The sequence below is a fragment of the Zonotrichia albicollis genome, chromosome 20 (genome assembly GCF_047830755.1).
Source record: "Zonotrichia albicollis isolate bZonAlb1 chromosome 20, bZonAlb1.hap1, whole genome shotgun sequence".
Taxonomy (NCBI): domain Eukaryota; kingdom Metazoa; phylum Chordata; class Aves; order Passeriformes; family Passerellidae; genus Zonotrichia; species Zonotrichia albicollis.
The window spans coordinates 7,889,790-7,911,535 of NC_133838.1; the positions used below are offsets into that span (position 1 = coordinate 7,889,790).

Here is a 21,746-nt window from a genome sequence, read left to right on the forward strand (position 1 = left end):
TAATAATTCCAAGGAAAAAAACGGTAATTTGGGTAAAAATTTATTTTACATACAGACCATTAGAGCTTAACTATTAATCAAGAGAAGTTATTTTCCTTTATAGGAAGTGACCAGCTGGTCTGAGATTAACAGAAGTCTAAGCCTGAGAGCTGGGATTTTAGTCTGGAAATCAGATTTTGGGAGCAGGTTCCTTCCAAGCACCACTCAATGCAGTGAGGAGCTGCAGGAGTGAACTGCAGGCCAGCTGCACTGCACAGTGCTGGAAGGATTTTCCCAGAGTCACTCCAGATCCTTCCCAAGCTGAACCTGCTGAGAAAGATGCTGCCTGGAAGGGTTTGGATGCATCTCCAATATTTTGTTCAGCTCTCAAACTAGAAACAGAAGTGGTGAAAGAGCACAGTCTGTGTGAAGTACAAAACACTGAGTTACAGGGCAGCAGACACACGGGACAGCAGGAATGGCAGGGACTCTCCTAAGCCAAGAGTTCTACGTGGAGCAGGGCCCTGGCTGGGCTCATTCTCTGGCCCTATTCAAACAGACAGAGTACAAAAAATACTTGGACTGATAATTAATTGTACTGGAAACAAACAGTTCTACTAAAAAGCAAATCTTACTCTAGGTGCCAATGAGTCCTTAAAAGCAGAGAAGGGGCTGAGGAGCTGCACTTGGGCAGTGCTTCCAGGATCATTCACGCTGCTCCATTTTTACTTTGGGAGGTCTCAGGAAGGTCCTGTTTTTCTTTTCTTTCTTCCCCTTTGTATTTGCCTGGAAATTCCTCCAGCTGTCCACACGGCCATCCCGACTTTCCTGGGAACAGCAGGGAGGAACAAGGGAGTTAACAAGTGCAATAACCAAAGCACAGGCAGGACAGAGTTCAGGAGATCAGTGGCACTTTCCCCTGATCCAGCACACAGCCCCTGGCAGGCAGGACACAAAGACACTGGGAAGAGCCAGAGCAGCAACAAGTGAGCTGACACACACCTGTATAAGCACTGTGCTGGATTCTTGTTTCACAAACCACCAGATTGGGCTGGGCTGTTCTTACTGTCTACAGAATTCTCAAAGGAAACAAATCTCTCAAATGGATGTTCCTAATCTGCCAACCTTTCTGTGCCTTAACTCCTCCCTCTCCTGGTGCTACAGGACAAACAGAGAAGGGAAATGTACTGCTGCCTTCTCTCATGCTTCTTGCTCAAAGTCTCATCACATTGATACAATGAGAAATTTGCACTTCTCTCCTCTCCCTGCCCTACTTGCCAAGCAGCAGAAACCTTTCCTGAGGAGGAGAAAAAAACCAAAACAGAAACCAAATCAAAAAAACAAAACCCATAAAAAAAGTCCTAAACCCCCAAATCTCCCCACAAAGCTAAACTATGATCTCTGCAGGCTGAAGATTTCACAGCAGGACACAACAAGTCCAGGAATAATCTACTTTACAGCATGTGATCCATCCACTCCAGGCCCATCTCTGCAATAGCAGAGCTGCAGATGAGCAGCTCTCTGCTTCCCTGTCCCCTTTCCCCTGGCAGCATGGGAGAGGCCCAGCACTAGCAGGGATCTGGATGCTGGAGCAACCAGACTGGAAAGTACCACAACAGTCCACACAAACACTTTCCACATTAGGGTTTAATGGTCACCAGTGACCTGGGCTAAGCAGCAATTCTATTTTACAACTAAAGATAAGAATGAACTGCTGACAGAAATGAAAAAATAGCACATCTCAATTTACCAGACCTGTTTCTGCATAGGTGATACCAAAGCCCTACTGATGGACTCTTCTCCACACACATGAACAAACCCAGGCTGGTGCAGATCTATTAAATTATCTTACAGACTTGTATACAAAATGTCTCTCATCTCTCTAGGGGCACTCCCTGCAACAAGGACAGGAATTGCTGGGGCCTATTCTGTAAGCTGAAATGCTGAATACCTCAAAGTTCTTCTGCCATTCTCGTTCTCGTTTGGCTTTCTCCTGTGCTTCAATTTCCTCTTCCCTCTGCCTCTTCCTGGAAGGGAAAGCACAAAAGTTATGAACCCACAAGCATCCACTTTAGAAAGCAAGGTAATATTGTCAAATCATCTTGGAAAGCTCCTCTAATTTTTTGGCAGATTACAGAAGAGATAAATATGCACACCCAAGATAGCACAGCAAATACAGTTTGGTTTCAAATTTGGAAGAGCAGTGAGCAGAGGAGATGGTTTGGCCTCACTGATAGCAAGATGACAATTGACAACTGATAATTAAGGGGTTGGCTTCTCTTGTTCAGCAAAACAAGCTGCACTTCTTCATCCAAGAAGCTGGACACCACTCTAGTGGTAAGTCTCTAAAACTGTTGAGGGTACATGTTCTGAGAAGTTAATAACCACTTCAGCATGCAAAGTACAAATTAAATTTTTAACCTCCTACTTTTCTCCTGTAAACAAAAGCAACATCCTGCAGCCATCTCCCACCTCAGTGACCAGCATAGAACCCTGCTGCAGGAAGTGTGCTCACAGTGAGCACGTGATCAAATCACCCAAAATAGTTCAGCATCACACATGCCACAGGGTATTTCTGGCATTTAAATAAAATTAAAAATCAATCCTCTGCAAGCTAACAGCATGCAGAATTGTGTCACCATTTCACTGTTGTGGCTGGCTTCCATGTGTACACATAAGAGAATACAACCACATAAAATAAATTGACATCTTCAGCAGGAGGGCAAATTTCCTGTGTGTTTTCCTCAAGCACAAGGCTCTACAAACCCACAGGCTACCAGAGATGTGGCAGAATCCATTATTGGCAATCAGCTTGACAGGACCCTTGTTAATCTAATCCAAGGCCCTGCTTTCAGCAGGAGGTCAGACCAGATGATCTCCAGAGGTTCATTCCAATTTAGGCTATTCCAAAACTCTCTGATGCCATATCTTCTCTGAGGAAGCATGAGGTGGAAGAAGAGCCTGAACTGCACAAGTGGAATGTCATTCATACCTTTCATGCATTTCTTTTGCTTCTCTTTCTTTCCTCTTAATTTCCAGTTCAGCAAAGAGCTTCATTGTCTGTTTGTACACAGCTTGTTTGAACTGTAAAACACAAATCCAGTCTTAAAATAATTCCTGTGAACACAGTTAAAGTCTGGTTTACATACAAGTGTGTGAAGCTAAAAAGAAAGCAAACCACAGGTGTGCCCACATAACCCCTGTCCTGCCCTGACAACAGAAATGTATAAAATGTATAAGCACACAGAAATGTATAAACCACTGCTGACTAAATTCTGGTCCTGCCACCAGGAAACAATTGCATATTAACCTCATATTAGTCTCATTTTAATTTGTATTCATGAAGCTGTGCCTAAACAGAACTGTTCACTTCAAATTCTCTTATTTTTGAGTTAAGTCTTGCATTGTTACATTTGACAAAAAAGGGCAAAATGGTCACTGTTTTAGAGAGTAATTTTCCAGCAGATCTTCTTGATGTGTTGTAAAAATCTAGCACTGGCTTCCCAGTAGGAAATCAGTATGCTTAAACCAATCTTCATTACTAAAGAAGAGCAAGAGACTTCTGAAAAATGAAAAATAGGATGGTTATGGGGTTACTGTGGTGATATCAACAGGAAGAAATCCCTTTCCAGGAAAAAAAGGAGTCAATGTTTGGTGATCACCTATCATTGTTACAGCCTCTCATGGCTGGGCTTCTCCAGGCTAAAATCCAGCTGAGAAGAACTAAGTGATGCCATGCCATTTTTAATACAAGGGGTTTCACATCTGTCCCTCAGTGCTACATGAATGAAACACATGAAACTGCTCTCATTAAAAAGTCACAAGCTCATTTTAGCCACTCTGCAGTGAGTGCTTCATGTGCCTCTGCCAGCAGCAGGAATGCCATGGTTCCAGCATCAGAAGACAACAAGAAATTCAATTTAAAAAAAAGTGCATAATGCACAAGCAATGAAAACTTGTTTTGAGAAAAGAACAGGGTATTTTGATCTATATAATCTCACAATATATTTACTCTTTACACTACAGTGAAGCTATTTTCCACAGCACACAGGTATCACCTGACACATGATACTTTACAGTGCCTAAGCAGAATTTGTTCTTCTCTAAATGTAAGGGTTTACAGCATTAGCAAGCCTAATGAATATTTCTGCACTGGCTTTCATTCTTAATTCCTCAAAACACATTTTGTACTCTCCAGTTTCTCTGAACACAGCATGACTTACAACTTCAGGATCGTCCTCCTCTACAGTGGGAGGTTTTCCATCCTTCTTCAGCTGCTTCTTTTTTTCTTTCACCTAATGATTAAGAACAAAAATAAGAGCCTTAAAAATTGTATAGGGCTTACATAATTTTACCCAAAAGGACTCTGTTCTTGATTGATGTTTTGTTTTACACCAAACACTCCTAGGCCCAAACCCATACAGATTACTATCACATGAACTGTAGTAATTTAAAATACTGTGTTGGATAATATTCCTCCAACATAATCCCTTTTGGTTTCTTGATATTGAATGTATCTTGAATATATTCTTATTCAATACACACCATCCAAACCAGCACTAAGTTTATTTTGCTTCATGATATTCAAGTGACCAACAACAAACAGACCCTCAAGTGTTCCTTGTGTTAAGAGTATCTGAGCTCTCCCATATCATTTGCTTCCTCAAGCTTTCTGTGTTTTAATCCACCCACATCACTCTAACTTCTTGGCCAATGCAATGCAAGCTCCTTTTCTTATCTTATAGGTCAATATCCCCCAAAGTTCCCAGTCTCCTGCTGTCACCACCTATTCTCTTCCACCCACACATATCTGAACTGCATCATTCATTCATAGACTTGGAAAAAAATATTTAGGTCAGATCACGTGGTCTGACCTGATTATTTCAAGTACTGAATTTCACTGAATTATCTTGCACTGAGCTCAACAGCAGTCCTGGACACTGCTGTGAAGAGCTTGGAGCCCACCTGCACAGTGCCATTATGAGGTTTGCTCAGCTTAGTCACCTAAACATGAAGCAAGTGTAGCAAAAAGCAAAATATGAATGATTGAATATGAATGATTGATTACCTCTCACCCCCAGCTCTGGATGCTCCCACAGAATACTCACAGTGTGTTCCACATATTCCTTTCCAGCCTGTATCACATCCAAGGCTCTCTTCTTTTGCTCCTGATCTAGCAGCAGCTTGTAAGCTTTATCTACAGCTAAACAAAAACCATCAATATGAATAGCACCAGCAGTCATGTTCACAAGGCATCACAAGACTGCCACTTGTTGGCATTACTAATTTTGCTTCTAGAATTTGTGGAGGTCATTTGTTTTGCAGTCTGTTTTAGTTGGTTTTATTTTTTTTTCATATTAAATACATCTAGGAAAGTGATAACATGATTTATTGAATGAGTTTTGGGGTACAGGAACTGTCTGGTACCTTCTGGGGGGAGCAGGTGAAAGCATCATTCCTCCCAGCTGTATTCATGGGCATGAACACCTCACTGTGATTTCCTGCCTGCACAGCACACACCTAAAACCATCCCTCTACTTCTGTCCCATGGTCTTTGAATAAAATCTAAAGCAATATTAAACAGCTTTTCTTCAACAATCCCACACCCTCCTGAAGATGTCTGTCCCTGTGGTGACATGACAATGGCATTGATGCCACCTAGTGCCACCTGCTGAAATGCCACCACCTCCCACAGCTGCTGCTGCCACAGCTAAAGCATCTCTGCAGCCCTTCTGTCCCCTCCACACTAATGAATTTTCAGCACCACAAAAGCTGCCACTGCTAACCCACAGCAGAGTATTACCTTCAAATGCCTTCTGGGCTCTATCTGCATCATCTTGGTTTTTGTCTGGGTGCACCAATATTGACAGCTGCAAGAAAAAGGATTTTGCTATCAAGAGCGTGGTAAAACATGAAGAGTATTTCAGAGATTTTTGAGAAAGGGAAATAGAAAGAATCCAAAGAGATCACATTCATTTGTACAGTGACAAACCAGCTGACAACATGCAGAAGTGTGTGCCAGCACAAGCTGAAAGAACAAACAATCCTTGTAACAAACAGGCTGTCCAAGAAGAGCTGCCCTTGTGATGAGAGGAACAATTTAACACTCCTCAGCTGATATGAACCCCTTGGTCATCAAAGATTTTATCCTTGGTCTTGACAAGAAAAAAACCTAAAAAGATTATCCTCAACCAAAGTCTCTCAAGAAGTTCTCCAGCATGCCCAAGGCTGTCCAAATACCAGACTATTTAAGAGTTGTCATTTTTCCTTAGGCTGCTTTACTGAAAATTAAGAAAACTTCTACCTGGCAGAGACAGGAGATAGATCACTACAATCCTGAGGGGAACTCTAACTGGGCTGGAAACCACATCCTCCACATTCCCCTTTCAGAAAGTTATTTAAAACTTTCCATATGGCCTCTTTTGAATTTTTTTATAGACCTTTTATTTTTGCCATTGCTGTACAGAGCAGCAACTGAAACTGCTTTAGTGTTAAAGAATACAAAATAACCACTTTTGGAACTGTACAGCTGCCAGTTTGTGAAAAGGTTTGCCTTTAGTCCTGAACAGTTTGCCTTCAGCCAGTGCCTTTTTTCCCCTTTGTTGACTGTTCCACATTCTACACTTGGGTGTTTGATTTCTTCAATGCACAATTCCATGCACATTTTTCATTTCATTACCCTGAACTCAAAACATCTCCCTGTACTGTTCTACCAGCCCAAAGCTGAGAATGTCATACTTTATTTATTGTCTTGTAGGAGTGAGAAGCCAACAATAGACCCAAAAGTTATCCCTCTCACTTCCCACACACAGGAGGAGCCCATATCCTGTTCCTCTGCCCCCACAGCATTTTCCTGTCTAAAGACACCACACCATCAATTCAGGTGGAGGCTGCAGCCTGCAAACACTGTTTCTTTGCTGTAGGCACTGATTAAACTCAAAACTTTTCCTGCAGCTCTGTCAGAGGCAGGCTGGGGTGATGTTTCCTGTAAGCAGGGCAGCCTCTTTCCCAGGTAACCAAGCCACTGAAAATTACCATGGAAATTCTTAAACCTCAGAGAAAATCTGGATCCAAGTCCATATATCTGAGAAAAATACTTTTTGATCTTCCTTTTGAACTGAAGCTCAAGAAGCTGATCACACATGGCACAGGCAAAGCAGCCCAGCATGCCTGGACCAGGGACACTGCTGCAGCTCTCCTCTTGTTGATACAAGCATTGCTCTATGAATTTCTGCCAAAAATAGACACCCCTCTACCCAGAGACAGCTTTACTACCATTTTTCTTGTGCACAAACTCTACAGCATTTCTACTTCCCCTCCATGAACTCTGAGTGCAAAAGCTGAGTGAATACCTGTCGGAATCTTTTCTTTATCTCCTCATCTGTGGCTTCAGGATCCATCTGCAGCACCTAAAAGAGACCATGAAAGCAGAGCAAGTTTGATGCTGCTCTCCATGTTTCAGGTTCCTGTCAGCAAGCTCTAACACTCTCATGAGGAGTGGCTGAAGTCACTTGGTTTGCTCAGCCTGAGGAAAGGACACTGAGGGGAGAACTCATTACACCCAACCATCCTTCCAAGGGAGCTCAGGGGCTGGCACTGAGCTCTTCACTCTCATGGCCAGGGAAATGAAGAAACTGCATGAAACTGAGTCAGGGGAGGTTTAAGTTGGAGGTGAGGGAAATATTCCTCCCCCAGAGGGTGCTGGCACTGCCCAGGCTGCCCAGGCAATGGGCACGGCCCCGAGGCTGCCACAGCTCCAGGGATGCCCAGGCTGGGCTTGCTGGGGGCTCTGGGCAGGGTTTGGCTTTTGGGATTGATCATCCCTGTGGGTCCCTTCCAGCTCAGCACATTCCATGATTGTGTGAGAGTGAGGGATGGGGGAGATGAAGGATGGGGGAGAAATTTGGGCAGCGCTGCAGGGATGGCCAGGGTGGGGTTGTTGGGGGGTCTGGGCAGGGTTTGGGGTGGGACAGGATGATCCTTGGGGTCCCTCCCAGCCCAGGGTGGGGTTGTTGGGGTGTCTGTGCAGGGTCAGGGCTTGCACCCAATGATCCTTTCAAGCCAGCCCATTCTGTGATTCTGTGCCACTTGGTTCACTGGCACACAGACACACACCAGAGAGCTCACCCCACAACGACATGAATTTTCACCCAGTAAAACAGAAACATTTCACAATCTTTCTGACATTTGTGACACTACTTTTAGCAGTGCTAGATTCCTCTGGCTATGCCAAGGTCTTGTGTAGACAGCCATGATCCATAAATGGGTCTGAACCTCCAACCAGTCCTGTAGCAATGCTCAGTCTGACAGAAACAAAAGTGTGTGGTGGCTTGGGGACAATGCCAGGCCACTCAGAATGCTGGATAGGAAACACACTTTTAAATAAAAATTTATTAATTTTATCATTTTGAAAGAAGACACTGGAGTTTTACTGTTTGGTTTCCATGAGTGACACCACTTGTTTATTGATCTTTACAGGTGTGGCAGAGTTTAGGAACTCTTTTGTGAATTAATTTACTGAACATAAGATTTAAGCAACAAGTGAGCAGATGCTGGTCTGACTCAAAGAATCTGTAAATAAAAACCATTCTCCCACAGGAAAGCTACAATCTACTCTGAAACAGCTTTCTTAATTTACTGTTTAAGACCTGTACAAAGCTGATCATTGTCAAAGTGAATCTGCTGACTCATCTGGCTGAACTGAGACTACAAAAGCACCTGAGGCTTGAAAAAGGCAGTGAGGATGAACCAGGAAGGAACACACCCAGGGAAAGCCAAATCCAGATAAATATAATATTATTTATTATTGTTTATTTACTGCCTTCCTCAGGCTTTCCTGCTTACTAAGACTTTATAATTGATTGTAACTGGAATCAAACCCTATAAAGTGCAAGGGGATTGTCCATCACCCAATGGTTCCTCACTGGTGTAACCACTGAGAGACCTTTTCTTACTCTATCCACTACCCAAGTTCAGTGGGATGAACACCCAAAATAAAACACACAACTCTAAATGCTGAATTAAGACAGCAATGACCAGAACCTGCCAAAATGCCAGCTCCAGCTGCTCCCTTCCTGTTCAGAAAGTACCCAGCCAGATCTTCCAGTGCTGCTGCACGAGGGAAATGTGACAACAGAGTTTGTCCTGCCATCAAACACTGAGAAAGACACAAACACCATCCTGCTGTCCTCTGCAAACCTTCTGCACACTAATCTGTACCCAGGGAAATGTCTTCTTTCCTTATGTTGTCTTTTACTGGAATAAACACTCAGGAAAAAAAGCTCATCCATCAATTCAGAATGTTCAAACTAACCTCAAAAGGGTTCAAGTTGAAATATGAAGATCCAGGTCGGGTCAGCCGGTCAATTTGGTTTTTTGATGTTAAAACAGAATCTCGTTTTTCAATTTGCTTTACCTGAAGAACAGAGACACCTGTATCAACTGACCATCACAACACCCTTATCTGTTCATTCATGCTGTTTGTATACAGTCATCCTTGTCCTGTACTACAATTCATAATGCCCCTTGCTTACCCCAACCTGTAGTTATTTTTTCAGGCACTAACAGCACATATTAGCACTAGCAGCACATATTTTTTTAGCCTTTTCAACAGCCCAACAGTATTTTCAACATCACATTTTATCTATAAAACGTGCTGCAGAACAGTTCTGTTTGTTCCTTCCACGGCCTTCTCCACAGCTTCCCTCCTCCCCATGCACCTCCAGCAGTTCTGTGATTCCTTGGAAACCACGGCGTTCTTGCTTTTAACCCCTTGTTGGCAGTGCAGCCCTTTAAACACGTTAAGTGACTAATGCAAACACACAAGCCCGCTTTTAATAACCACACGTTATTTCGTTCAGTTTTTACCCTTCACTGTACCGCACCGACCAAACCATGTATTTATATTTAACGTTCACCTTTATTTAAACAAACGTGCATACTTTTTGCATTTGCTACAGCCCAACAGTGTTTTTAACATCACGTTTTACCTATAAAAGATACTGCAGAACAGTTCTGTTAACAGAACAGCATTTCTCCACAGCCGTGCGTTCCCTCTCCCCATGCCCCTCAGGAGCGCGTTCAGGCCGTGCCCGGAGCATCGGGCCCGGTAGAGGGAGGGGACCCAGGGAGGGACCCAGGCCCTGCCGGTGACAGCTCGCCCACAGCGAGGCCGAGCGGGACCGCGAGCGCACCGAGGGCCCCGGGGCTGAGGGAGGGCCGGACCGAGCGCCAACCCACCGGCACCCGCCCCCATAGCGGCTGGGCCCGTCCCGCCCGCCGGCGGCCCCCGAGCCCGGCGCGGCCCGGCCCCTCCCGGGCGCAGTTCCCGGGGCACGGGCCGTAGCGCACCTCGTTGTAGAAGGTCAGGAACGCGTCCTCGGCCGCGCCCGCGCCGGGCCCCGCCGCCGCCATCGCCGCCCACACGTGACCGCGCCGTCACCACACGTGACCGCGGCGCGCGCCGCAGCGACAGGCTCCGCCCCCAAGCGGCGCGCGCGCGGGCACGGGGCCCCGCCTTGTGACGTCACAAAGACCGCCCACCGCCTGGCCCTGAGGGCGGGAGGAGGGGCGGGGCTGCGGCTGCGCAGGCGCGGTGGGGCGGGCCCGCCCGGCGGCCCGTCCGGCGCTCCAAGGGCAGGCGGCGATGGCGGCCGTGGCGGTGGCGGCGGCGCGGGGCGGCCTGCGAGGGGCTCTGCTGGCGCAGCAGCAGCGCTGGAGCTCGGGATCGGGCGCGGACCAGGTGCGTGTTCCGACAGTGCCCCTTCTGTCCTCCGGCTGTCCCTCCCTTTGTCCGTTCTCCCCTCTGTCCCTTTGCCCCTCCGTCATTCTGTCGCTCTGTCCCTCTGCCTGTCCTCCCGCGCTCACCGCCGTCTCTCCCGCAGCTGGGCGAGCTGGGAAAAGGCGCCGGCAAGGGCGGCGGTGGCGGCGGCTCCATCCGCGAGGCCGGCGGTGCCTTCGGGAAGAAGCAGGCGGCCGAGGAGGAGCGGTACTTCAGGTGAGGGGCCCGGCCTGCGGAGCCGCTCCCCGCGGGCCCGGGGCACGGCCCGGCCGCCTCTGGGCTGTGGGGCTGCACGTCCTGCCCTCCTCTCTTGCAGGGAAAAGGAGCGGGAGCAGCTCTCTGCCTTACGGAAACACCACGAGGAAGAGATTCACCACCACCAGAAAGAGATTGAGCGTCTGCAGAAAGAAATCGAGCGCCATAAGCATAAGATCAAGCAGCTTAAAGATGACTAAGCTGGTGCTGTTGTTGAATGTGCATGGCCAATACTGATCATGGTGTAAATCAGCGTGAAGACTGTATTTTTTGGTCAACATAATCCAAATCCATACAATTATGGTCTGCAACAACATCAAATAAACTACTCAGTCTCACTTTCTTGCTCAGTAACTGTTCAATGAAAACAAAACATATCAACCTCACTATCTGGTTTTAAGCTTCATTTTCTTCCAAAGTAAAGCTGCACTCTTGAGTAGGCAGGCCTGTATAGAACTATTTTTTAGATTTGCATGAAAGAAATGACCTTTTGTACTAAGTGGGATAACTAAAGTTGCAGGAAGAGTTGGGAGAAAATGGTATGTGTGTAGCAATCCATTCACGGAGAAGTAACTTTGTTTCAAGTAAACTTTGTGTCCTAGAGGGGTGTTATCTCCACTGAACTAGTAGGAGATTAAAACAAAAGGTTCACTTGTTGCACTTAGTGTTTAGTGCCATAAATTGAGAGAGGAAAACAGTATTCATAAACAGAGAGAATAAAGTGTTCAAGTTATCTTGTGGAGGTCCTAGTTCCTGGAGCAAGACAGCAGAGATCCTGACTTCATGTGAATGTTCTTTTCCACAGCTGCCCAGTAGATTTGGGGTTCTTTTTTCCTGTCTCAAATTCTCTGTTCCTTAGCTAAGTCTCTTTCCAAAGAAGGATGGATTAAGACTAATTTTATACAGTTTCAATCAATTTTGACATTTTAATGTAGGAAACTCATCATAAAACACACAGTAAGTGACCTGAAACACTGACAAGAAGGGGACTTTCTGTATCAACAGGCAGGTAAGAACAGAATTGTTCTGTCATCCCTGTCATGTGTAAATCTGCCCAGACAGGTTTCCAGTGCAGCACTGCTGAGAGCTGCCTGTGTGACAGTGAGGGGTGGCAGTAACACTGAGCTGGGTGGGTCCCGCCTGGAACTGCCCTGTCTGAAAGTGCAGGAGGCAAATGGTGCCTTGGATGGTGAAAGTGGTTTAAAGGGTGTGGCTGAAGGTGCCCCAGTTTCTCCTGTGTTCCCTGATACATCCCCAGCCAGCTGCGCCCTTTGGGCTGCCCTCCCTTGCTGAACATTGCAGGTAGTGGCACATCTTGTCTGCAAAGTGACACCCCTGTCACTGCATGCCCTTAAACACTGTTCTGCAATGGAGATGTCACCCACGGGATCAGCCCTGGAGTGTCCTTGCCTGGCTGTGCTCAGATGTGAGAGATGGTGTGGGGAGTTCTGCCAAGGCTGTGCAAGCTTCCCTGGGGGCTTTGTTCCTTTTAGTTTGGGCTAATTAACAAATTATGGGCACCTACCCCACCTCTCTGAACCTGGTGAGATGAACTGAGTAATGAAAATATATATTTTTTGAACATGAGTATTTATATATAAAATAAATATATATTATATATAATAAAATATATTATAAATATTATTTATTATTATAAATAATAAATTATTTATATACAATATTAAATATAATATATAATTATATAAATAATATAATTACAATATATAATTATAAATAATTATATATTTATATATAATTATTATATATTATAATATATAATTATTAATTAATTAATTATTTATAAATTATAAATATTATTTATAAATATTAAAATATGAATATTTTAATATATAGTCATATTACTGTATATATAGTATATACATAAATATATAAATATAAATATAGATATACTATATATAAATATATATTTATATATTTTATAAATATTATATTATTTGTATATTATATTAATATTATTATATTTAATGTATTATATTTATAATATCATTGTATTAATATTATAATATTAATATAACAATATTATATTTATATTAATATAATTATATATTTATATATAAATATAAGTTTATATACTTATATAAAATATAAATATATATACACTATATAAATATATATTGTATAAAAATATATATGTACTATATAAAAATATATATAAAATATATAAATTTTATAAATATACATAGTATATATACAAATATATACTATATATATTTTTATATATATTATATATACACTATATTTTTATATATATGCACTATATATTTTTTTAAATATATACTATATATACTATTTAAAAATCCAATTTTTTACCCTTTTCAGAATGTTTCTCCTATTGTATCTATCAGCTGGGGCTGGCTTCCCCAAAAGCTGCAGAGTCACTGGTGAGAAATTTGGCACAACAGCTTCAGTGGACTGTGGAGAGCTGGCATAAATATTAGGACAACTCTATTCAGTAGGGAACAGATGAGGGTTGAAATTCACATCTCTGGGTTTTATTCTGCATTTGGGTGCACTAACTGTGCCATGTAAGCTCAGCCACAGAGCCTCTGCCCAAGCACCTGTAAGGGAGGGGATTTGGAGCTTTGTGATCTCCTGTGCCACAGACAGAGGTGTCACAAACTCTCTGAGGTCCCTCAGGGCTGCAGTGTACAAGTCAGTGCCTTGCTACAGCACAGGGATTTTTGGCCACCAGCAAATGGCACAAACATTTGAATGCCTTGCAGCAAGCAGTTTGGGTTCGCTCACCACTCCAGGGCTGTGGAGGGAGAGGTGCCAGCTCCAGAATCCTGCTGCAGGATTCCAGAGCAGGAATGCTGGGGAGTAAAACAAGATTGCACCTCAGACCTGGGTGAGTGCTGGGGAGTTAAAAAGGCACAGGATGTCTGTACACCTTCCAGGATAACCCCTCAGTCCATGAACCTGGAAGACAGGGCTCAGATTTCTTTTGGAAAGCTGCAAACTTCTGCCATCTGCTTCCAGCAATTCTGGTTGAGAGCGACCAAAGCCAAAGCTGATGTTTGAGAGTGGTGAGGCTGCAAGGATAGAGCTGAACTCAGACCACAGGTCACAAAGGGACTGATTGTCCTGGGTTTCCTCAATCACTGTGGGATGGCTGATGGCATGACTTGTCCCTGCTGTGTCCCACAGGCACAGGGGGACACAAAGGAAGGGATTCTTCTCTCTTCTCTGCCAGAACTGCTGCATCTTGGTTATTTGCTTCAGTTCTTCAGGGTTGGACTGACCCTATTCACAACACCCTGACTTCCCACAGCCACCTACAGCAAAGAAGTTTCACTTGTTGGAGCAGCCTTTATGTCTCAACGAGATGCTTTTATCCTTCCTTAACACCAGATTGTCTGTACTGTGCTCCTAAAGATCACAGCCCAACCCTGCATGGCCACTGCAGGAGCAGGAAAAGTGCAATTTGTTTTCAGCTAAAACTCAGCTGGTGATTTTTGCTGCAGCAAACAAAAGCTATTTCCCAAGGTTTGTGCTGGATCCTACACAAATGTGATGGAAATTGCCAAGAATCTTTAGCTCAGGGATGGGGGAAAAAATGAAAAGAAAGTGAGATCTAAGATCTTCAGCAAGCTGGTTTTAGTGCAAGGCACCCAGGTAGCCCAGTCTGGTCTCTTTGGGCCTTTTTGTCACACCCAACCTCCCCACTCCAGAGCAGATAAAGGGAAAGAGACAAGACAAAGTGTGTTTTCCTAAAAATCAAATAAACTGTGTGAGGCAAAATAAATATATGTGCACAGGGTAATGACAGTAGCATGGCCTCTGCAGGCAGAAATTTTCCTGAGTATTTCCCTGTTGTAGAGGTGGTGGAACACACTGGGGGTGCTCAGAAAGGTCTTTGCTGATAAATAAAGCTTGAAGATTTTTAAGACAGACCTCTCCCTGAAAGCCTGGGATTTAGCAAACACATCAGAGCTCCACAGAACAAGATATTTTACTGGAGGTGGCACATCTGTAACATATTATCCATAATATGCTGAACTAATGATTAGTCAGGATAAGAAGTCTGGAGCATCAGGAAATATCAAATTCCTTATACAAGTTATCAGCTCACCTACAAATTACAGCAGATTCAACTCTGTCATCTTGCTGCTGATGTGAACACACAGGAATTTCAGCCCAGTGTGGAAGAGAAGTGACAGGCTGATGGAACACACTGAGCCTCAGCAACCTCTGGCCACTGAACACAGGCAAATGTCAGTAGGTTGAGGAGTAAATGTACAGAGCTGTGGAAAAGCTGGATCCCTTCACTTCCTCTGCTCTGTTCCCTCCCAGGTGCTGAAGGAGCAGAGCAGGGCACCCTCCTTGCCAAAGGAGCCTCCTGCCCTCCCAGCAGCTGAGATGAATCCTCTCCCTGGCTCCAAGATGATTTTTGTTTTGTCTTGGCCCAGGGCTAAATCAGATCTCACATGTACCTGTTCAGCTCCAATCTCAGAGAGCTGTAGCTAGTCTCGTTCTGGGATTTTCTAGCAAAAATTATAATTGAGAAATCTAGCAAAAATTGAAAATTCATCATCTCAGGGCATCTAGGGTGTCCTCTCAGGCACTGCTCTGGCACTAACCCAAACACCTGCAGGCTGTAGCTTGTTCCTGGCTAGAGGTGTCAGATCATTTTGGGCTGAGCTGAAGTGTGTAACAGGAGACCAAACAACAAAGCACTGCAAAGCACACACAACCTAGGGTGGGAGTTGCTGGAGATATTCTGGAAATTATTCTCAATACACATTTTGCTCATTAGCCTCATCATGTTCAGTTGCCAGCTGACAGGACATATGTCATTATACTTCATAATTCATTCCTAGATACTATATTATAAAAAATTTAAGAGCTTTACAGGACATTTATTAAGCACCACTAAAGATGCTCAGCTCCCTCAATTCCTCTCAATATTGCAAGAATTCCTTTAACCTATTATTCCAAACTCCCAGAAAAACCACTGCAGTGAACTGGGATGGACAAGGCAATGAATGATTTCCCCTCCTTCCATCTCTACACCACAGCAGACCCAACAGCCAGCACTGAAGAGCTGGCTCTAATGCCAAATCTCAAGAAGGAAATTGTCACAGACATATTTTATGAAAAATCCTTTCCTTAGGATTTTTTCTCCTGAGAAGCTGAGAGACTTCAGAAACAAAATGTAAACAACGGTTATCTGCTGCTGTGGAATGCAACAGGTGCATCTGTGATTGGTATTATGTGGTTGTTTATAATTAATGACCAATCACAGTGAGCTGGCTTGGACTCTCTGGTCAGTCACAAGATTTTATTATCATTCCTTTCGAGTCTTTTCAAGCCTTCTGATGAAATCCCTTCTTCTATTCTTTTAGTATAGTTTGAATGTCACTTTCTTTTAATATAATATATATAATAAAATAATAAATCAGCCTTCTGAAACATGGAGTCAAGATTCTCATCTCTTCCCTTGTCCTGGGGCCCCTGTGAACACCACCACAGGAAGCCACTGAGGCAGTGCCAATTCTACAAGAGAAGCAGTGTGCATACTGCCAGACTGGTTCAACAAGACAGACAGAACACCTCCAGTATCTGCACAACCTTCTCCAGCTTCAGGCTTGGAAACATTGGGCATCACATTCCACTTTTCCCACATTACCAGTGGTGGGATATCACACATGATTAACCACACAGGTACATGCCATCTTCAGGACAGTAATTCTGGGGTGAAGCCACTGGAAGAACTCTCTCTGAGAGTCCACGAGCTGCTGCCTTTGTTCACCAGACTCCAGATGCAGAGTTGGCACGGCCATAGGAACACACTCAGGTTCCCTGGGTTTAGTTTGACACAGCACTCTGGGACTCAGCCTGAGCCAAGCCAGCACACATTGACTTCCACGTTATGCAACAGCATGACAAGCACGTGAAGCCAGCCCAACACCATCGCTGCCAACAGGCCGATTTCTCCCTGACTTATCATCTATTTATTGTGTCCAGCCTGCACCCATCGAGAGCCTCATCAAGAAAATCTGGTGAGCAGGCAAGTAAGGCTTAATCAACCATTAATTACAGATTAGCAGCTGCAGAGCCGCGCACGCCACTGCCCTGAGATGAGCCTGACCCGCGTGGCTTCTCCTCCTTGCCTCGGGCTTGGAGGGCAACGCGGCCAAACCGGGGCTGGGGGCTCGGAGAGCGCGGGAGGGCCCACGGGGAGGCCGGGCCGTGCTGGGGTCCCGGGGGCTGCTCCGGCCCGGAGTCTCGGGAGCACCGTGGGGAGTAGGCCCGGGGGCAGCAGCTCCGGCCTCGGTGTCGCCCCCTCAGCCCAAGCCCCGCCCCGGCGCAGGGGGCGGAGCCGGGCGCAGCGGCCCCGCGCGCTCCCTTTGTTCGGGCCGCGGGAGGCGCTGCCCCTTTAAATGCCCCCAGTCCGGCCCTACCGGCGCGCCGGGTGGAAAGCGCCCCGCGATTGGTTGCGGCGCTTCCCTCTCATTGGCCGCCCGGAGGAGTGGCGCGTCCCGCCTCTCGCATCTCATTGGCTCCGCCGGCTGCCCGTCCGCAGCGCGGGTTTCTGAGTGGGCGAAGCAGCGGTCCCTGGAAACAGTTCCGGGAAACCCCGCGTGCTGCCGGGGTCGCGCCGCCGTCCATGAGGAGAAGGAGGAGCGCGCGCCATTTGCCGTCGCTGCTTGGGCCCGAGCTGCGCCGCGCCGGCCCCGCTCCGGTGAGTGCCGGGGCCGCCCCGCGGGGCAGGGGCGCTCCGCAGCCGCGCCGAGCCCTCCTGCGTGGGCCCCGCGAGGGGACGGGCAGCGCGGGCTGCGGGCAGGCCCGGCGCGGGCGGGGACGGGCCCGGGGCGCTGGCGCGGCGGAGCGGAGGGGGGCGGGGGCCATGGCGGGGCCGCTCCGCGGGCAGAGCGGGCGGGCGCGGGCGCGGGAGCGGCGCCGGGGAGGGGCCGGGGGCGGGCCCGGCGGGTGGGGGTGGGGGGGCGGCCGGCCCGCTCCGCCCAGCCGTGCGGATCAGGGTTGCATGTGACGGGCGGCCGGGACGCGCCTCTCCCGGGGCTGCGGGTCTGCTCGGGTCCCTGCTCGGTCCCTCCCGTCGCGGTTGTGGCCGCTCCGCTCTGCCCGCGGGCACGGAGCGCTGTGAGCGGTGAATGCGGCGCTGTCGCAGCGCGCCCTCAGAGCCGAGGCAGCGCACGGTGGAGCCGGCAGGGACAGCTGCACCCACCCGCAGCGCCCGGGGCTGCGCTTCCTGCCCGCAGCCGGGGAATAGCGCTGGGCCGCTGCTTAAAGGGGAAACTGTCCAAAGTTTTGTTGCTTAGACGTTGTTTTTCTTAAATTAACTTTTGTTAAATCTTGAAAAGTTTTGCTTCGATGCATCGTTGTTGAAAGTACTTTAAAATAAGACTTTATTTACTCGGTCTGAGCAGCCTTGTTGCCTGTCAGTATTTATTTGAACATGCTACTTAAGTACATTATCTGTGCTGGACTACTCTTTTTGAAACAGTGTGTTGGCTTCCCTTTCCCGTGTTTATGGCTCTAAAGGATCCCACCGGCACTTCGTGCTGCAAAGGACATGAATGCTCATGAAGCTGCTGCTTTAGTTTTTTTTGATTGGTTGTTTTGTTTTTTTCCTTTGAGACTACACTTTAGCAGAGTTTTTTGGTTTTGTTTTTCACTTGTAAAAGTAATCTAACAAATTTTGCATCTATCAGTGTAAGTTTTTGTAACCTATGCAAAGTGTAGTATTTGCAGACGAGCAGTGTCTGCTTGAAAATTTTGCATCCTTGAAATTGTATTTCCCACAAGCATTGTCCTTATCTCCCAGTTTTTCTGTCTGGGTGAACTCTGTTAAAATAATACTCGAGTCTCCTCGACTTCCTAGTTCAGTTAAAAATCCCAATACTCCCTGCTTTGTTAGACAGACATCTGCAAAATTCTTCCAGGTTAAATTCTTTAGAACAAAGCTCATTCTGTTGAAGTGTTGCTTGGAACTGGAGTACCAGGAGTGTTTAGTACAACCCAGACAACCAGATGAGCTATGAACAGCCAACTGCAGTGAGAAATGAGCATGGACAGACTTTATGGTTCAGGTTAGGAGTTATTGGTGCACTCAGTGTTTTTAGTGGCACTGATGGGCACATTTCTAACCTGCTGTGCTAAAATCATCTCCCAATCATTGTGTGGGTACTGAAGCAGAGTTTGTTTCTCTCTGGGCTGTGCTGGTCTCTTGTTTAGCATCACACTGGAGGTTCTCAGATTTTTCCAAGGGATTGTGGAGTAGCAGGGCTGAGCTGGAGAAGTGAGGGTGCTGCTGCATTTTGGCTTACAGCTAGTGAGGTGTCCTGGCTACTGTGGTCTTCAGGCTGTGATTACTTCAAAATAAAGTTTCATGTAATTCATGCTAACAAACACCTAGCATATCATAATTAAGGTATTAAAGTGTGTTTTCTGTGATTGAATAAGCTAAGGTATAATAGAAATGGCTGTAATGCCTTCATCTACAGAATAAAGGTACAGAAGTGTTTCTGAACAAGTGAGGTTTTAATAAAACCCCAGTTCAGACTTTAAATGTGAATTCTTATTTTCCCCCCACTTGTATGTTTATTTTCCTTGCTTGACCAGAACTTTCTTGAAGTGTGAGGCATAACTGTAGGGACTGCATTTGTTTTCTTGTGGTCAAAACAACAAAACCAAACAAATGTCCCCCAAACTTCCTTCAGTGTTATTTTTAACATGATTTAACTTAACTGCTTGGCTCAGACAATATATTGGTTAGAAGTAGCAGCATAAGCAAGCTGAATGACTTGTGTGCAGAGTTTTTATCTATCATTAGTTGGCTTCTGTGCACCTGAGCAAAACAAGTTCCATTCCTGCATGAAACAGTTTTCAGCAGCAAAACCAGCATTGCTGTATAACCACTGAAGTTCCTTATGGTTGTTTTAGATATTGTTCTTTTGCCAGAAATCTTCTGTTCCTTCTCAATTAAGCTGTTCCTAAGCATGTTTTGAGTTAACTAGACTGAATTTATAATTAATTGGATGGAGTTATACTTAGATAGTCTGTAGGTGGCAACCTCTGTTAGAGGCATGGTATGAGATAAAGGAATAGTAACATCATGGCTGTTTATCCAGTGATTGTCAGATTAAGGCTGGGATCAGGTATCTCTTCTCAAGATGCCATACACTTTTGAGGACCACACCTCTGTTAATTTTTTTATTTTCCAGAAAAATAACGAATTGAGCCATTTAAGTTATGAAACACTGCAAGCACCTGTAATTTTAACTTCTACTTGTCATACCAGAGCTTAAAAAAGGGGCCAGGGACTTTGCAAATCACTCTGGAGCTGCAGGAATTTGGGGTGAAAGATAAAGAATTGCTCATCAGCTACAAACATGCTTTTTTCATGAAGTATTTACAGTCTTCAGCAAAGCATTGTTTGCAACAGTGTGGAAGTTGAAGCAAGACCCCTGTGGTATGCAGTTAGGAGGTGTGAGGGTAGGCAGCATCCTGGGCACCAGTGAGAATTCTCCTTGCTGTGCCAAATTGTCCCCGATGTTATTTATGACTGCTGCTCATTGGTAAGCATGGTTTTGTGTCCACTGTTCTGAATCCATCCATTCCTGCATGTTTTAAAAACAAACACATATCCCACATGTACTTATAGACAGAATTCTTTACTTCTAATCCACCCTTGAGTTGCAGTTGAAGCAGTGTCCCTCTTTTGTCGATATTTTAATATTTAATGCAGATGAGAACCTGAGTGCTGGTCTGTCATAGGCTGAGTCACACGGCCACACTGAGCTAGCACTCCTCTTTCCCATGCTTTTTATAGCTTTTAGAGCAGAATAAAAATGTTCAAGTGATCATTGTGTGTTTTACTCACTAGATAAAATCCAGTTTAAATTTAATTCTTGTTAACTACAACTAACTGGTGTTACCTAGAGGGAGAGCTAAAGAGTCTTTTTCAGCCATGACTTTCACCCACGGATCTCTGCTGAGCTCAGAGGGAAGATTCAGTGTTATAAGAGATGCAGTTTTGCTTGTTGGTGATTGTTGTGGGAGAAAAATCAATTTAATCTCAGATTTCAGGCCAAGCTTGCCAAGCCATTAAGGGATCTATTGCTATATCTGTGAAAAGAAATACATACTGAATATTCTGGAAGCTGTGTCACTTCAGAATTTTCTACAGTATTTCTTTAGGAAAACCTTTTAAATAAAGTTTGTGTAACTGGAAATAGCTAAAATCTGAACTCAAACTGAACATTACATTGACTTCAGTTCTTTATAGCAATATAGCTAGTAAATGATGAAGCTGAGTATGAATTTCCATTGCCTAAAAGCCTACTTTAAGAAGCCTTGGAGCTGTGGTGCTGTGCAGTAATCTGATTCTTAGGGGTTGGGTATTGCTGCCCTGCTCATGCTTGTGGTGAAGGCTGATCTCTCTTTGTGCTGCACATCTTGCCTGGCAGAAGTTTGAATCCCTGCTCCAGAGGAGGTGTTTCTACCTGGGCACAGCATAGCCTGTCAGCCTTTTGTTCATTTATAGGCAACACTGAAAAAAGTGTTCAACTTTTGGGTTTGTAACACTCGGAAGCTACTCTGGATTCTCAAAAAATAGTCATTGAGTGTCACCACAAGCCCTTGGAGTTCAGAAAGTCATTGAAATGTTTCAAGCAAATTTCTGTGTTTGTGTTGCTGTAGCCTCTCAGTTTATTGTGGTTTGGTTTGGGTTTTATTTTCTGTGTAC

General features: G+C 45.2%; 3 protein-coding genes across 12 annotated transcripts in view; 2 read left to right on the forward strand and 1 right to left on the reverse strand.

Moving 5' to 3' along the window:
- Positions 1-27: 27 nt before the first annotated feature.
- On the reverse strand, positions 28-10,486 carry DNAJC8 (DnaJ heat shock protein family (Hsp40) member C8). Its single transcript, XM_074555808.1, has 9 exons — positions 10,330-10,486; positions 9,293-9,394; positions 7,332-7,388; positions 5,783-5,849; positions 5,088-5,182; positions 4,203-4,274; positions 2,972-3,063; positions 1,931-2,006; positions 28-807 (listed from the first exon to the last, which is right to left on the reverse strand). The coding sequence occupies exons 1-9, from the start codon at positions 10,390-10,392 to the stop codon at positions 685-687; spliced, it is 747 nt and encodes a 248-aa protein (XP_074411909.1). The 5' UTR covers positions 10,393-10,486; the 3' UTR covers positions 28-684.
- A 63-nt stretch (positions 10,487-10,549) lies between these two features.
- Positions 10,550-11,352, forward strand: ATP5IF1 (ATP synthase inhibitory factor subunit 1). The gene is made up of 3 exons (XM_074555809.1): positions 10,550-10,720; positions 10,863-10,975; positions 11,076-11,352. Exons 1-3 carry the CDS (start codon positions 10,625-10,627, stop codon positions 11,212-11,214), a joined length of 348 nt encoding a protein of 115 aa, XP_074411910.1. The 5' UTR covers positions 10,550-10,624; the 3' UTR covers positions 11,215-11,352.
- Positions 11,353-16,906: 5,554 nt separating this feature from the next.
- The window catches only part of HNRNPR (heterogeneous nuclear ribonucleoprotein R), a 30,127-nt gene continuing 25,287 nt past the window's right edge, over positions 16,907-21,746 (forward strand). For 7 of the 10 annotated variants that reach the window (XR_012583350.1, XR_012583349.1, XR_012583352.1 and 4 more), the window contains exon 1: positions 16,907-17,045. Coding sequence is in view for 3 of the 10 variants with exons in the window: in XM_074555765.1 (XP_074411866.1) it covers positions 16,908-17,045 (138 nt within the window). In the remaining 7 variants the exon portion in view is untranslated. Of the gene's footprint in view, positions 17,046-17,561; positions 17,721-21,746 lie in introns of those variants that run through there. The other 3 variants (XM_074555768.1, XM_074555767.1, XM_074555766.1) reach the window with 3 other exon arrangements.